The sequence below is a fragment of the Acartia tonsa genome, chromosome 8 (assembly GCF_053477335.1).
Source record: "Acartia tonsa isolate MP-2025a chromosome 8, ASM5347733v1, whole genome shotgun sequence".
Taxonomy (NCBI): domain Eukaryota; kingdom Metazoa; phylum Arthropoda; class Copepoda; order Calanoida; family Acartiidae; genus Acartia; species Acartia tonsa.
Genome location: NC_137267.1, coordinates 10110650 through 10129350, shown reverse-complemented (window position 1 = coordinate 10129350; position 18701 = coordinate 10110650). Strand labels below are relative to the sequence as shown.

The 18701-nt window shown below is 30.9% G+C and overlaps 1 protein-coding gene across 1 annotated transcript in view; it reads left to right on the top strand.

The window, feature by feature from the left end:
- LOC145325948 (uncharacterized) overlaps window positions 1-18701 on the top strand; it is a 54583-nt gene that overhangs the window by 14152 nt on the left and 21730 nt on the right. The window contains exon 8 of the mRNA XM_080168972.1: window positions 380-426. Coding sequence (XP_080025098.1) covers window positions 380-426 — 47 coding nt within the window. The remainder of the gene's footprint in view (window positions 1-379; window positions 427-18701) is intronic.

Sequence of the window (18701 nt, the reverse complement as noted above, 5' to 3'; positions counted from 1 at the left end):
TTCTTCTATAACAAGGATATTATAGACTGTATCAGTCCTTACTTTTATCCATTAATCAAGGGAAATAATAGTTATTTATTGCATCGCATCAAAGACAGCTTTCTGAAGATATTAAAATGAAAAATCATGAAATTAAAACTTCCATTAATTTTATGATTTTCATATTAATATTCGTAGAAAATCGTCTGTAATACGATGCTATACATAATTTTTCAGTATGGCTGAGAACCGGAACTAATCACTCGGATAATGGCAGCTTTTGAAGCCATACTGGGAAATAACATGTATTTGGTTTCATTTGGATTAAAAAATTATGTTAAAAGGATGTACACAAAATCCAGTGATTTATATTCAATACCTGTAAAAATGTTCTGTTTAGGTTAAGTCAATATCCTCCCGAAGGGCTGTATACCCACCCACCTCATGGTAAGACTAATCTTTAACTATTTCTATCTTTCTATTCTCTATCTATTTTCTTTAATATTATAGCATTAATTAAATTTTTTTAAATCTGTATGTTTGTGTGTATTTTTTAACCTTAAAGCAGCAGCGCAGCTACTCTATAGATGGTTGTGATACTTTTATTAGTTCGTCTTACGTCCGTTTGGATGTCTAAGTGCTAACTTGGTCGTTAAGAATCAGCCACCTGTAAGCATCAAGGAAATCAACCTTTTACAATTTTAAAAATCAGTTGGAAATCTAAACCCGATTCAACCATGACAATCAATCGTTTTAACGTTCTTTTAAATCATCCAAACGGGCTGAAATTTTAGTATTAGTTGCGGTTGACGCCCGGCTGCCGATTTTAACTATAAAACTATCATTAAATAACGTTATTATGCCTTTTACATCTGCTTCTTTTTTACTATATGTAAAATAGTATACTGTTCAGTGTTCATTCTCATTAAAAATTTAAATTGCTAGTTATTGCTGAGGTACTAACAAACATGATTGTCTTTTTGTTATCAATTTAATAACAATTTTTAAATGGTATTTATGTGGAAATGGAATAACAAGGCCCAAAAACAATTGTTATAGAGCAATAAAAAGGCAGTTACTTTACAAACTTTAGGCTTAAATCTTCATGTAGAAATAAAAGATAAAGGGAACTGTACCAAAAATTAAAACTAAGATTTTAGATTTAAAATGAATAATAATTTTTAACTCTTTTATAGCAGTGTCTAAGCTTTTGCACTAATAATTATAATCTACAAAAGAATCAAATTTGGTAATCATAATTTTGGATGTACATCAATTTATCATCCATTGTCTTATCCCTTTTTTTAGCTGGAAGTTTAAATATTTGTTTATCAACAATCATATCATTTTATCTTTGTAACTTACATAGGAATAAGAAAAGCTGGAGGGAAGGGGAGAATTTTGACCATTGCACAAAGTAAAAATGGGGAAGGTAAAAAAATGTGAAAGAAATGGGTGAAAATGTTTTGTTTAAGCTCTCTCTGTAGACAATGAGAATTTTAGATGCCTAAAGTGCAATGTTAAAGCTCATTCCCAGCTATTATACATACACTTATCTATAGTGGATATAATACGCACACCTTAACACAAAGTTTTTAACAAAGCAGTCCAAGAAAACAACTTGAATTTTCTATAAAAATGGACAACGACATTTTAATCACAAAAATGTACTAAATAAAGACCTTATTAATAGCCTGATAAAGGAAATTCAAATTGAAATTATTTTGACACTGTATTGAAAAAAGATTTCCATGGATATTAATTGTACAATTTCAAGATTATCATTTTATTTAGCCCCGAGATGCCAAAGGCACAGGCTTATAATTGTACACTTCTTTTATTCATAGAAAACTGGCTATAATACGATGCTATACTTAATTTTTCATTATGGCTGATAACCGGTTCTAATCCACCGGATATTTATTAATCGGTTTTGAAGCGATACTCAAAAGGCAAATGAATTTTTTATATCCATTCCCTTAAACCACCTGATTTTATTATTACACATTCCCATTAACCCGCAATTTTTTTACTTTGTGTTTTTTCAATGCTTTACTATTTACTTTGATTGAAGGTATAAAGTGCCTGTTTTTAGCATATACAGTAGGCGCAATTAGATAGTATATCTTAACTTTAACATTACTGCGATATCAGAGATTAGGGAAAAAAGGGATTAAACAATGGACGATAAATTTATATATATCCCCGATGATGATAAACATAATTACCACTTCTGTAAATTGAAATTATTGGTTGAAATGTTTGAACACGACGAAAACAGTAAAAGTGTCGAACTATGACGTCAGAAAAAATTAACAATTAACTAATGAGAGGGTGCTAAATATTTTACCACAGTGAATACTGGCTTCTTATTGGTTAATTGTTAATTTTTTTCTGACGTCATAGTTCGACACTTTTACTGTTTTCGAACACGACAAGTCTAAAACCAAACATCAAAAGTTCAATCAAAATAAAAGATTTCAACTTTTGAATACAACGAAAAAAAACATTGTAATTATCAGTTAATGTCCCCTTTCATCCTAGGCAGTAATTTGGTTTAATTTAAAATCTTTAATAATATCAGAAAATATTTAATAAATATACTGAAAATTGATCAAATGTACAATACATACAGAATACATAGTCAGCCCAAAAGATAGAAAAATAAAATCTTATTGAATTTAGTTTTTCATAAAATTGGTCTCCCATTTTCTTGTAGGCGCGCATTTAAAGGTTATTTTTAAGATACGTTTAATTTGTAACAAGAATGACAACATCGATAAATGATTTAAACACTAATCTCTCCCATTTGGACGGAAGAATGACAACATCCATGAAACATTACCATATCCCTTTTGAACTTCAAGAAGCACCACATAGATTATATAATATTAAATTACTTAAATATAAATATAGGTACTCGAATCTAAATTTAAGTCATTTGATATTTTGAAAAAATAGCCAAAAACCTGCTAAAAAGCAGTCCGATCACTGTGGACGTTTTTATAGTTAATGTTGCTTGATAGAGATGAAATTTTTAAATTTTCAGCCGTCTATCTTAAATTGAAAATACTTTTCCCCTACTTTGTGACTTAAGGACATTTGGAATTATAGAGTAGCTCCGCTACTAACAAGGTTCTGAGGTGAACTGAAATTAGTTTCCGAATGTGAACACATTTTCCTAGGTGTTTCCCAATCCTATCTCAATATTTGCTACTAGCTAAAAAACCTTCAAACTTCCAAAAAAAAAATCTAAATTTGAAAAATTAAAACTTTGAATGTATAATGTATAAATCGTTAATACATTCAAATTTTGATTTTTTTTTTGAAGTTTGAAGGTTTTTTAGCTAGTAGCAAATATTGAGATAGGATTGGGAAACACCTAGGAAAATGTGTTCACATTCGGAAACTAATTTCAGTTCATCGGTTCTGACGTTTAAACACTAATTGTAGAAAATCTTTTAAAACAGGCTTGGTAAGTGCAGTTAGATGAAGGTGCATAAGAAGTTTTGAACATTTTTAAACATGTTGTTGAAGTTTTTTTTGTGTTTTTTAAAGTCTTTTATATGACTGGTAAATTTTTATTTATGTCTTTCCGTCTGTCTTTCTGATTGTCTGTCCATCTATCTTTCTGTTTGTCTTTCTGTTTGGCTTTCTGTCTGTCTTTCTGTCTGTTTTTCTGATTGTCTGTTTGTCTTTCTGTCTGTTTTTCTGATTGTCTGTTTGTCTTTCTGTCTGTCTTTCTGCATTTTTGTTTGTCTTTCTGATTGTCTGTTTGTTTTTTTGTCTGTCTGTCTGTCTTTCTGTCTGTCTTTCTGATTGTCTGTTTGTCTTTCTGTCTTTCTGTTTGTCTTTCTGCATTTTTGTTTGTCTTTCTGTCTGTCTTTCTGTCTGTCTTTCTGTCTGTCTTTCTGTCTGTCTTTCTGTCTGTCTTTCTGTCTGTCTTTCTGTCTGTCTTTCTGTCTGTCTTTCTGTCTGTCTTTCTGTCTGTCTTTCTGTCTGTCTTTCTGTCTGTTTTTCTGTCTGTCTTTCTGTCTGTCTTTCATTCTGTCTTTCTGTCTGTCTTTCTGTCTGTCTATCTTTCTGTCTGTCTGTCTTTCTGTCTGTCTTTCTGTCTGTCTTTCTGTCTGTCTTTCTGTCTGTCTTTCATTCTGTCTTTCTGTCTGTCTTTCTGTCTGTCTTTCTGTCTGTCTGTCTTTCTGTCTGTCTTTCTGTCTGTCTTTCTGTCTGTCTCTCTCTCTCTCACTCTCTCACTCTATCTCCCCCCCCCCTTTCTCATGATGCAATTTAAATTTTGTCAACAAAATGCAAATTACGAACAAAGAAAAAGAAAAGTCATTTGATTAAAAAACCTAAAATGAAAAATTCAGAAACTTGTATGATTTTCTTAAAAGCTTTGTTTGGCAATTTTAAATTCATGTTTTTAATTCAATATTAAAACAAGGAAAATTTTGTCAGTAAGTAGCGTAGTAATTGACAACAAACTAGCAACTTAAACGTAATGCTTTAAGCACTGACGGACTGATGAACATACATTTCTTACTTATTATTTGGTTGGAGCAGGATTTCGGCTTTTTCTCCCCTAGACTAAAATGGGCATTAGTATATGCAGACAGTATCGACGGACAATATAGCAATTATAAGCTTTGCATGTAGCAAGGAAAAAGAATAAAAGTATAACTCAGAAAGGCTTAGAAAGTATTTCCTGACGCTTTGTTTTCTACATAAAAGCGAAGCTTCTAGATCATTCATTTTTACATCAATTTCTTAATTATGTCTGTGTGACGTTTTATTCTTGTCATGATGTTACTAATGATACCCAAGACCACTTTTATAGAATGCCTTGTCAACCTAAAATTATATATCAATTACATAATAGTATTGCTATTAAAATACAATAATAGTTATTTCTCGTATCGAATTATAAACGGCTTTCCGCGGATATAGAATGTACACTTATAAGATTAAAACTAGTTTTTTTAGCCCCGAGGTGCCGAAGGCACCGGCTAAAAAATCTAGTTTTAATCTTATGATTGTACATTTCTATATTCGTAGAAAACTGGATATAATACGATGCTAGACATAGTTTTTTCGTATTGATGAGAACCGGTTCCTATCCACCGGATTCGAGTGAATACGAGAAAAAAGTATTTATTTATTCATTCGAATCCGGTGGATAGGAACCGGTTCTCATCAATACGAAAAAAATATGTCTAGCATCGTAATATAAACCGCTTTCTACGAATAAAGAAATGTACAATCATAAGATTAAAACCAGTTTATTTAGACCGTGCCTTCGGCACCTCGGGGCTAAAAAACTGGTTTTAATATAATAATTGTACATTCTATATCCGTGGAAAGCGGTTTATAATACGATGAAAGAAATAACTATGAAAATTTATCATTTTTTTTTTCGACGGATAAACTTAACATTGCGAGTAGCTTCGCTACTTAGAAAGTGCATGCGTTTTTGTCTTTGAACATTTTTGAACTTGTTTTAACACCAGTTTAATCCCTTGCAGTATTCTAATGTTATGCACGGTCATAGAGATAAGAATATCCAGAACAAGGACAATAACGTCAAATAGAACCGTAGCAGTTAACATAAGGTTAAATTAAAGGGTAAATCACGGAACAAATAAGTTTAAATAAAAACCTATAGTAGAAAAAAAAGATTTTCTGTCTGAAGCTAAAAATCTCGGGAATTACTTGTCCGAACGGTTTATAATTTTAAGGGAACAATTAAAAAATTCTTGGGCTTGTTTAAGGCTATTTTCCTAAATTGCATTATTTAACCCTAAAGGCTGGGGGGGGGGGGGGTGGGGCAAAGCAATTAGTAAAATTTAATGCATTAAATAAGTTTAAATGAAATAATATAAAAGAAAAAGAAGAGTTAACTGTAACCATAGAAATATATTCTGATATTTTTATGGTGTATGTATTTATATATGTGCAAAAATACTACAAATACTAATTCTTTGCCTGTACATTCTACTGTTTTTAAGAAAACTTATTAGTACATCTGATAATGCAGTTAAGCAGCATTTCATACATATATGTATGTATGTGAATACATTCTTACTAATTTTTTCACCTTTTTGTTGTATTTTAATGTCTGTTTGTGTAAACTAAATATCTCAGAAACCGATGGAACTCCAGGTCTATACATTTGGTTAACCTGGCCAAAATAATATTTCAAAAATTTTCTTTTGGTTGTATTTAAATGTCCGATTTGGTTCTCCTTAACTATGATGTTTCTTATAGGTCCTGAGATGATTTTTTTTATAGTGCAACTGCAACATAGTACTCCAGTCCCCGTATGTAATCAAAATCTAAGAATGTTAAAGGTTTTATAACTACCATTTTAAACAGATAATCTTATTTTTGTTATCAAATATTTAGCTTAGGTCGTAAAAAAAATTAAGATTGTAGTACAAAAAATTTTGTTATGAAAAAACACCCGTCTTATACTTTGTTTCTTTCATCTTTTAGAAATATTTTTTGAGGAATTAGGCATAAAAGAGAAAGAGATAGATAGATAGATAGAGAGAGAGAGAGAGAGAGAGAGAGAGAGAGAGAGACAGAGAGAGAGAGAGAGAGAGAGACAGAGAGAGAGAGAGAGAGAGAGAGAGAGAGAGAGAGACAGAGAGAAAGAAAGAAAGAGAGAGAGAGACAGAGAGAGAGAGAGAGAGAGAGAGAGAGAAAGAAAGAAAGAGAGAGAGAGACAGAGAGAGAGAGAGAGAGAGAGAGAACAAAGAAAGAGAAACAGCATAAAAGAGAGGAATAAAAGAGGGGGAAAGAGAGATAGGGAAAAAGTTAAATGCATGTCTTTAACTACTGTCTGTATTTGTGTATGTTTGTCTGTATGTATGTCTGTTTGTCTGTCTGTTATCTGTTTGTCTGTCTGTATTTTTGCGTGTCTGTATGTTTGTCTGTATGTTTGTATGTTTGTCTGTCTATCTGCATCGCTTCTTATTTATTCTCAAATAAATTAAGGATCAAAGTAGAAAAATAAGATGAAAGTCACACTTCTCTGTATATTTATTTATCTTTTTGTCTATCCTTTTTTATATATCTATCTATCTACTTAGTAAAGTCTCTTTTTAAAAGCGAAGCTTTTCTATAATTAGGGTCGGTCCGTCCGTCCGTACGTCCGTCCGTACGTCCGTCCGTCCGTCCGAGATAGATAGCTTTTATTCGTTAATTTAGGCATGTTAGAATTGTCCTATCGATTTCAAACTTTGCATGATGATTCCTGTAGTAGTTGGGTACGATTTAGAAAGCGTAGCAACTCTATAATCATTACCAGAATGTCCGTACGTCCATTTTAAACATGTTGATTTTTCTACTTTTTTAACAACAAATTTTCAAGTGTTTTAATTATCCGTTTGATCTGATTTTTGGTATATTGATTCCTGGGACAACAAAGAACAATATTAAAAGCGAAGCAACTCTATAATCAAGTCCAAAAATGTAAGTATGTCCATAAGCATTATCTTATTTTTAAACAGTTTTTCAACAAATTTACCTACAATTTTGATTCGACATTTATACATTTATGTTCCGATTTTTCAGTTCAGATATTATACAAGTGTTAATGTCCGTTTGTCCTACCGTTTCAGTGCTTCGCTTTTATGGATGTTGTCATCCTTGTTTATATTCACTTATATTTCTCTTATAATTATTGTACAAGAACAATTTAATTTTTATCATATTTTTTAACTATTTCTTTCAACCTCTTAGGTTTTTAAAAGCGAAGCTTTTCTATAATTAGGGTCGGTCCGTCCGTACGTCCGTCCGAGATAGATAGCTTTTATTCGTTAATTTAAGCATGTTAGAATTGTCCTATCGATTTCAAACTTTGCATGATGATTCCTGTAGTAGTTAGATACGATTTAGAAAGCGTAGCAACTCTATAATCATTACCAGAATGTCCGTATGTCCATTTTAAACATGTTGATTTTTCTACTTTTTTTAACAACAAATTTTCATGTGATCTAATTATCCGTTTAATCTGATTTTTGGTATATTGATTTCTGGGACAACAAAGAACAATAGTATAAGCGAAGCAACTCTATAATCAAGTCCTAAAAATGTAAGTATGTCCAAAACATTATCCTGAATCAAGTAGTTTGCCAACAAATTTACTTACAATTCTGATTCGACTCTTTCAATACTTTTATATTCTGATTATTCAGTTCAGACACTAGACAAGTGTTAATGTCCGTTTGTCCTACCGTTTCAGTGCTTTGCTTTTATGGATGTTGTCATCCTTGTTTTTTATCTGTTAACGAGATATTTTCTGGACACACATATTCATATATTTAGTGCATGTGGATATTCTGTCTGAAAAGATTAGCCCAATGTCCTATTGATTTTTTAGATACCGTACAAATTAATCCAATCCCACCCCCTCCCTTCGGCAGCTCGGGGCTAAAAAAAACTGGTTTTAATCTAATAATTGTACATTCAATATCCGCGGAAAGTGGTTTATAATACGATAAAAGAAATAACTATTATTATTCGTTGGCTTACTAACTTTGGGACTTTAATCGGATTTTGATTGATTTATTCATTAACCACTAATTGTAATCTAAAGAAGGGGTAAATTAGTGTATCATCATAGGAGATGTAATTGTACATTAATTTATCGGCAATTGTCTTATCTCTTTAGATCGCTGGTATTTTTCATATGTTCGTAACCATCTTTTTCACTACGAGCCAAACTTAATTTTAAAAGGAAAGTTTTTAATAGGTACTAAGTTTTTTTTAGGTATAAAATATTGTTTTTAAATAGGCACAACATTAATAACGCTACTATTTCTTAGCTATAACCCAAAGGTCAGTACGTAAATTTACAATTTTGTCCAATTTGAAGCCACTGTGTTTGTATGTATTAAATATGTGACTAATCATATATTGTGTATAGTGTGCGTTCATAACATATCCCTCCCCCCCTCCCCCTCAAACTTTTATTATTCCTCTTGTCATTTTATCCTGGGTAGAAATTTATGTACATCCCCAATGATGATACACAAAATTACCCCATCTGTAGATGCACATCCCCAATAATGAGGCGCAAAATTACCCCATCTGTAGATGTATATCCCCAATGATGATAAACAAAATTATGAATGTAGATTTTGATTAGTGGTTTAAACGTTTGGACACTCAACTAAATGAACCAACAAATCAAAATTAAATCAAAGAAAACGTTGTTATAAAACTTTGGGGACTAGTGTAATAATCAGCCCAATGTCCCTCTCTCCTTGCTTTTATCTAAATCTACATTCTTTATCAACTTTCAACTACATTCGTTAATCTACCTTTCTTTTTATATGATGATTCCTGTAATAGTTAGGTACAATCTAGAAATCGTGGCAACTCTTCATTACCAGGAAGTCATGCGACGATTAGATACAATTGTTTTCAGATCCTGTAGACTTAAAATAATTATTTATTGCATCGTATTATAGACAGTTTTCTCTGATATTAAAATGAAAAGTTATATACTAGAAATGCTTTTTTCCCCTATATACATTACACATATCTTTATTTTTAAATTACCATTCTTTATATAATATTCATGTAAATCTCCACCCAATCTTCATTTTAATAAATTAATAATGAATTCCTTATGAAATACATATTATATACAGTGATCTAAAGGGAAAAGACAATGGCTGATAAATTGATGTACATCCTCCAATGAAGATACACAAAATACCCCTTTCTTTTGATTGCAATTAGTGATTAAACTGTTTGGACACTCGACTTAATGAACCAATCAAACAAAATTCAATAAAAAGTCACCGATTTTGTTATGCCAACGAATAAGACAATTTTGGGGACTAGTGTAATAAACAGCCCAATGTCCCCTCCCTCCATGCATATTATCTCTCAAAAGAACACAGTAAAAGTGTCGGACTGATTATGACGTAAACAAAAATTAGCCAATGAGAGGCCACTAAAAATTTTACCATTGGTCAATAATGGCCTTTCATTAGCTATTTTTTTTGTTACGTCATAATCAGTCCGACACTTTTACTGTGTTCAAACTTAAATAATAATAATAATGTAACCAACTTTAGTTTCAATGCCAGAAAATGCAAGAACTCGAAGTATTTTCGTGGGAAACGAAAAAGCCTAACCTCTCAAAGAAAAATTTTAATATTATAAAGATGGCGAAAAAGAATTTCATTTTAGAATTTTAATCAAAAATCTTATTACATATTCAAAATTCTTCTTTTATGCTTTGAATTGAGATAAAGAATCATATTATAGACAGATTTCCGCGGATATGAGAATGAAAAATTAAAAAATTGATTTTATGATTTTTATAAATTAATCGGTTTCGAAGCCTTACTGGAAAGAGTTAATTTCATTTATTATTGATATATCCTTGAATATTTCTAGATTTAAACCTTTTTAAAAACCTTTTGCTGTTATTTTAAAGAAATTAAAGCTGAACGCATTTTTAAAACATTAGAGTAAATCACTAGAGGGAGAAAGAGTTAGATAACTGTATCTCCCCATCTCAACAACCTGGCGCGACCTTTCTATTGGGTCATTGAAAATCAACCAATGGTGTCGCTTGTATTAACACAGCTAAATAGAAGAAAATAATTTAGAAGCAGACTAAAGAGGTCTTTGAAAAATGAAGGGAGGTAGTTGTCTGTATATACATCTATACTATAGATCTGTTTTTAAAACACATAAACAGTATGTAATAGAGATGCTTTGCTCGTAATAAAAGAAGCATCTTAACCCTTTCTATTACTCAATGACTAAAACAATAGATTCGTCATTTACATAGAGGGCTTAGCTAATACTAAGTCAAGCAAAATATATATGTACTCAATAACTACGACTTGCTTAACGTCCAAACGTTCATCATTTAAAAAATTGAAAGTAGAAAAGATATAATTTATGAGCAAATTCATTTCTATATATTTTAAGGCTGTTTTTAGTGCCTATAAAAATGATGTCATACAATTCAAATGACCAATGATAGGCCAATATACAGACTTAATTACCAATAATAGGCCAGTATGACGTCATTTTTTATAGGCACTATAAAATGGTAATATTCTGTTTAAAACTATTTGTAAAGCCCTCAAAATAAATTAAAGCAATCTTTGTTAGAAAATGTCCTATTCTAAGCCATCTACGTAACTCTATTTGTAAGACAGACTTCTAGACTTAAATTTGAATTATTTTACAATGATAAATAACCCATACAAAAGCTAATACCCCTGATTTTTAAAATCTTTAGAATATCGCTTAAAAGTACTGAATTCAGGATTTTTTTTCAAGCTCATAAATAATTTTTAATGAGTATCTTTAATTTACGCCTAATTATGACAGCTAATATGGTACACCGACAAACGTCCTACCGCGACAAACGTCCTAATGCGACAAACCTCCTAAACGACAAACCTCCTAAACGACAAACGTCCTAAAGGGACACACGTCCTAATGCGACATCTCTTTAGTAAAACGTCCTAAACATTTTAAAATTATGAAATAAAAAAAATCTTCCAAATTTAAGGACAAAATCCTCTAATTATAAAAATATTTAACAATATCAAATTCAAAATGGCGATAAAGCACAGGAAAAAATACTTTTTAAATCGAATAACTTTAACCATAATCTAAATTTTACAAATCTGTCCGACAGTTTTCCCAAAGTCTGTGTTGGCTATCACAAACGGAATGGTTTCAAACCCAATACAACCGTGCATTACAAAAATAAACCTTTAATTTTCTAAATTTAAAAAAATATATCTATTTCCTTCTAATTTAGAACATTTTAAAATTAAATTTGGAAGATTTAATTTTGGAAAAAAAATTAGGACGTTTTACTTAAGAGATGTCGCATTAGGACGTTTGTTGTTAAGGATGTTTGTCGTTTAGGAGGTTTGTCGCATTAGGATGTTTGTCGTATTAGGACGTTTGTCGGTGTACCGCTAATATAACAAACAATAAATGTGCAATTTAAGTTGAAAGGATAATTTGATTTGTCGTTTTTTAGGTCTGCTATATGATAAAGATTTTTCTCGTATTCATTCGAATCCGGTGGATAGGAACCGGTTCTCATCCATACGAAAAAACTATGATATGATATGATATGATTTATTAGCAGTAAATTACAGATTAATTTTACAAATAATTTAATACATTTTAAATTACATCATTTTTATAGATATATTTATTTATATTGGCATAATTAGGGTAACTGTACTACAGGGCCTTTAAAGTCAATCTTGACTGTCCTTCGGCCCAATTTTCATTTAATTTTTAAAAAAATATTTACAAGTTTCACAAATAATATAAAATAATATTAGCTATTTACAGGGTATGGCATTAAAGTAGCTTACTGGTTGCGATATTCAAATTATATTTATATTTTTCCACAGGGATAACACTTTCTCTCCCTGCATTGAAATGTTTTGTACTTTGATATACACTTATTTTTTACATATTTTTTAACAGCTTTGGATGAATTTAATGATCTTAGCTCACCTGCCCAACTATTCCAAATTTTCGGGATTTTTACTGAAGGGAAAGTTTCATAGATTTTATAATTTGGCTTCTCTACTCTAAGACATTTTGATCTAGTATTTTGCAATGGTGTTAGAAAATTAAGCATACATTTGGGAAGTTTGTTTTCTAAATATTTAGAGACAAATTCAACTACATTTGCATCCCTTAGGTCAAAAATGTTAAGAATATCTAGTTTTCCCATCAGGGGCTCGGCATGCACATTGTACTTAGCATTTAAAACATTTCTTACAGCTTTCTTCTGTAGGTTATGAATTTTTGTGATATGCTCATCCTTTGCCGCCCCCCAAACAATTAAGCCATACTCTATGTGGGGCTTAGCAAGGCTGTTGTAAATTGTTTTTAAAGTAGTGGTTGGAAAGAGCTTTTTTGTTTGGGATAGGGCATAGACTGAGCTTGCTATTTTATTTTCTACATAGTTTATATGTTTGTCCCACTTAAGTTCATCATCTATAAGAACACCAACAAACTTGAAAAATTTAGTATTACAATCTCTGCCAATTCTTTCAATTTTTTCCCCTCCTATTTTTAATGTGCATAACTCTGGATCAAATGGCTTTTTATGTGGGCGAAAAATCATATATTTAGTTTTTGATACATTTAAGGCTAGTTTATTTGCTCTAAACCAATTTTTTGCTTTATCAAGTTCTAAATTAGAATCTGCAATTAAGTCATTTAAGTTGTTGTTTGATTTGCTAAAAGTAGTATCATCAGCAAATAAATTTGTTAAAAAGGATGTTGCATTTGGTAAATCATTTATGTATAGAATGAATAAGAGGGGGCCTAAAATACTTCCCTGTGGAACCCCTGTTTGAATGATTTTTTTAGCTGAATTTACACCATCGATTGTAACAAACTGTTGCCGTCCTATTAAATAGTTTTCAAACCATTTCAATGTATTTTTAAAACCATAGTGTTCAAGTTTGTTTAAAAGAATTTTTATATTTAGGACATCAAAGGCTTTTGAAAGATCTAAGAAGATGTTTATTGTATATTCAGGGTTCTTTTTATTTAGATTTTCATAGATATGCTTAAGTAAATTTAATAAAGGCTGTGTTGTGTTATGATTAGGACGAAACCCATATTGATATTTATATAGGATATTACAATCTGATAAAAATTTGATCATTTGTAATGCAACAACTTTTTCTAAAATTTTGCTAAATGCTGAAAGAATAGAAATTGGACGATAATTAGTAAACTTATTTCTTTCTCCTGCTTTAAAAATAGGTACTACACGAGCAATTTTGTAATTTTGTGGTATGAATCCTTTTTTTAATGATAAATTAAATAGGTATACTAACGGATCAATAATTTCATTTATAACTTCTTTGATAAGAAAGATTGAGATGTTATCCTCCCCACAACTCTTTTTGCTTTTAAGTTTATTTAGAGCATACAACAAGTTCTTTTTAGTTACAATACCAAAATTGAAATTAGTATTATTTTTCTCCCCAAGAAAGCTATGAAAATTGGATTCAGAATTTGGTATATTTTCTGCAATTTTAGACCCAATACTTGAAAAAAAGTCGTTGAAACCATCAGCTATTGACTTTGCCCCTGAATATGATTTTATGTCATCATAAAAGATGTTAGGTAGACTTTCCTTATGCTTTCTTCCATTTATAACTGAGTTTATAAGAGTCCAAGTTTTCTTAATATCATTTGATAATTCTAGAAATTTATTGTGATAATAATCTTTTTTTGCCTTCCTTAATTTATTTTGGTAAAGCCGATTTAAGTCCCTCCAATCGTTAAAATTAGTTTCATTAGGGCATTTTATGCGTTTTTTAAATAACTTATCTTTTTGTCTTCTGATAGAAAGTAGTTCTTGTGTCATCCATGGATTTTGGGGGTGTTTTTTTCGATTTTTTCTTCTGTTTGAGAAGGGAAAACTTTCATTAAATTCCTTTTCTATTTTATTCTGGAATGACTCAAAAGCTACTTCCGGCCTAATTTCATTCATAACACTGTCCCAATTTGATTTTGCTAATTTTTCTTTAAAAATATTAATATTTTTCTTAGACATACTTCTGACTTTATCTTCACTTATACTATCCCTTTCCTCCTTCCCCTCACATGTGTGTGCTAAAAAGACAGGTAAATGGTCTGTAATATGTTCTAGTATTAACCCACTTTGAAAATTTAAATTTAGTTTGTTAGAAAATATATTGTCGATACAAGTGGCTGTGTTTTCACTTATTCTAGATGGTAAAGTCATAGTAGGCATAAAGGAATGGCTAAGCATCAATGATAAAAATCTATTTGTAGGGGCATGATTTAGATGTGATAAAACATTAATGTTGAAATCTCCAGAAATTAAAATTTCCTCTGCATTTTTAAATTCCTTACAGTCAAGCTTTTTGAGAATAAGTTCTAAGTCTTGTAGAAAGATATCAATGTTACTATTTGGTGGGCGATAAATGTTTCCTATTATCTTATATCTGCCGTTTTGTGTAAATACTTTAATAAACATGCTCTCAAGAAACCCCTCTTTAAAGACATTTAAATCCCTTAACTCCTGAAAGTTTAGTCCCTCCCTTATTAAGAATCCGACACCGCCCCCTTTTTTCCCCTCCCTCCCTTTGTATACTATAGTTTGATATTTGTGAATATTAACATCCTGACTATTTTTTATGGCCCATAATTCTTGAAGTGAAATAACAGAGAAACTAAATTTTTCATTTGCTAAATTTTTTAAAAGACTTTCTAGGCTTTTACAATTTTTTGTAAGACTTCTTATATTATATGATAATAAGGAGCAAATTTCTGTCTTTTCCTTATACAGATCATTAAATTCTTCCAAGCTGAAGTAAGAACATTTAAAAAGATTTTCATCTACAAAATTATCAATCATTTTCAATATGAGACCAATAAGCTAAGTTTAATGCTACGAGAATTAAAGAAAATATGAGAATCATAGTCCTGATTAATGTGTAAAGTTATATATACAGGCGAATTATTTCAGTTGACAGATATATAATACTTTTAAAAGTAAAGATAATTTTAACCATATTGATAGAAATAGAAAGTAAATGAAATGAACCTTAAAAAAAAATTTGATTTAAAGCTATACATATGAAGCAGTGTTGATAAGATTTGAATGGGATTAAAAAAATATTTTCTTTGAAAGTGCAACTAACTTATTAGTTTTTGATTTCTTCCTTTTTAACTTTTTTTACTAATTGATCTACCTCTATTTCAGTTAGGGTGCATTTGCTTTCGTCGTCTCCAAACTGCTTTGTGATGGGTTCCCAGGCACCGTCCCGCTTCACCTGCATGTAGATGGTCCCGTTCTGGTCTGAACTGAAGTTGTTGATATCTCCATTTCTCTTGAGCTTCTTCAGGTGTTGAACCAGCATGCCCCTACGCTTTGTCAGATGGAAACAGATAAAGAAGTTGGGGAGTTTGATGTGTGCCTTTTCTTCTTTGGATTTAGCTTTTCTCCTTTCTTCTCCTTTTAGCCCACCTCGTTTTATGGCCTTGACCAGACTGCTATAGGCACTATCATTGCAGCGGTTGTTGAATTTAACCAGAATAGAACCCGGCCCTTTCAGTCTGTGGCAGGCAGCCAAGTCGCTGTCTGGAATTTCGATGCCATAATGCTCTAGGATAAGTTCCTTGGAATGCTCTTGGATGGTTTTATTTTCTTTTTTCAGAGTCTCGTCCGATTTGATAATTGTCTGTAGATTTTTAGTTGGGATGTCTGGACTGTGCAGGATGACATTACTTTTAAGGTTTCTTTGCCAGAGATTATCATTATCATCTTTCAGGCCTCTTATTTGTTGCTTTGTGTCTTCTTGTTCGTCTGGGTGAAAGTCCTTCTCACGCTGCTCAAAGATGGTTTCAAGGGCACAAATGATTCCTTCAAAAGCTTGGTTGCCATTACTTATATCTTTTTTCAGACCAAATTTTAGAAGGATATTTGACAGTCTAGTTAATTGATCTTCACTAATGGTTACTTTTGAAGCTGGCATTTTGGCTGTCACTTGAAAAAAATTCGCTGTATCTGAGTCTAACCTTTAACACATATGTGGTAGTTTAACCTTTACACCGGAAGTTCACTGCTCGCCGGTCAAACTATAACTATTATAATACGATGAAAGAAATAACTATTTTCTCATTTATAAAAGGCATAAGGAGTAAAAAAAAGCCCTTCTCGCGTATTTGCTGTAGTTGACTCATTTTAAAATTTTATTAGTTTATAAGATAGTTTGTTACTTGATTTCCATATATAGATATATATATATATAAAGGGATAATACCAGTCCAATAGCCGTTAAATTGATGTTCATCGCCACCCCAATGATGATACACAAAATTACCTCTTCTGTAGATTACAATTAGTGGTTGAAACGTTTTTACACTCAACTAAATTAATCAACCAATAAAATTCAATAAAAGGCCCCAAAGTTGTAAAGCCAACGAATAAGATAACGTTATTATATAACTTTGGGGACTAGTGTAATAAACAGACCAATTTTTCCCTTCTTTCTGAATATATACCCTTTTTAATACAAAGCCATTTTTCAAAAGATGGAAATAGCTGAAGTAGATTTCAATCTCAAATGCTGATTCCTAAGACAATTAGGTACACCCATTTTATTATACAAGATTTAGAGTCCTACATTTTTAAAGTGTTTCTTCCAACGTTAATTTTTGCTGTAAAGGATGTTGTCATCCTTGTTTTATTATGTACGATACAAACATATAAGGCGAAAAAGGGTTGTATTAAAAAATCACAAAAGCATTAAATACATTTAGCATGTTTAAAATAAATTATATATTTTGAGGGAATGATAAACTCCCCAAATATAGCTTTAAACCTGTCCTTGAATAATAGAAAACTTCCCTAAAATTGCCTTATAGGTCTGGTGCATTCAGCAAATATCTTAGTATAGAATTAGAACAAGCGGCTGGGCCCTTAGCATCTAGGGGCTCTGTATGGAAGGGTTGGGAAAGGTAGAAAATTGCCTAAACCATCCCAAGAATTATAGCCTACAACCCTTCTGGAAACTATGTAAAGCTTGCCTGAAATAGAGAACATTATTGGTTCAGTATTTATTGAAATCTTAGGCTACAGAATACAGATAAAAAAATTATAATCAGCAAAATGTCTTTATATAAATTAACATGAAAAAAAAATCTTCACAACCCTAGCAAACAAAAGGCTAATTTTGAATGAATTGGGGGGGGGGGGTGTAAGTAAAAAGGGTATATAAAGAAAATGGAAAAGGTATGGGATGGGTATGAAAGGAGTAAGGAAAAAGAGCCATAAACCTTTGGCACTCAACTTTTTTTAAGCAACCTATAAACAAGGTACTCGTGCAATGAAAATAAAAAATAAATAAAAAAATTAAATTTAGTTTTACTTTATGATGATTCTTTGTTTCGCTCCTAGATTTGAAAAAAATGGTGATAGTTATTTATCTACGATGCGTATTATAGACAGCTTTCCGCGGATATTAAAATGAAAAATTTAAACAGATTTATACCAGTTTTGTTAGCCCACAGGACTTGAAGGCATTGGCTTTTATTTTGATATTTTTAGTTTGATATTCATGGAAAATTGTCTGTAATACGAAGCTATATATGATTTTTCAGTATGGTTAAGAACCGTATCTAATCCATCGGCTATCAATTGGTTTCGAAGTTATACTGAAAATTATATTACCAATATTTTAATAATTAGATTTTACTGATGAATGTATTAAACTGTTAAAAAGAAACACCCATAAATAAGTTTTAAAATGCATTATTTAAGGATATTCAAAAACAGGATTTAAGCTACTATTCGACAATTTATATTCTTCTTTTAAATTAAATCATTAAGAAAGAGTTTTTAGTCTTTCTTTTGTTTATTGCAATGATTTTTTTGTAGATAATACTAAAAGAATATTTTTTTATTTTATAAATATTAGTTTTAACGCCAAATTAAAGAATAAAAATAATATATTTGAAAATGTTTTTTTTTTATTGGTTGCTTTTGATAGCTTTCCATTAACCTACGGAAATTCTTTTAGTCTTACTTAACCTAACCTAAAAGTAAAATAAGCATCATAATTACTTAATTTTAAAACTAAGGGGAAAGAAGGTTTAAACTGGAATATAAATTTTTATGGAACCCAGAGATTTTTATTCACATTCTCTCATTCCCT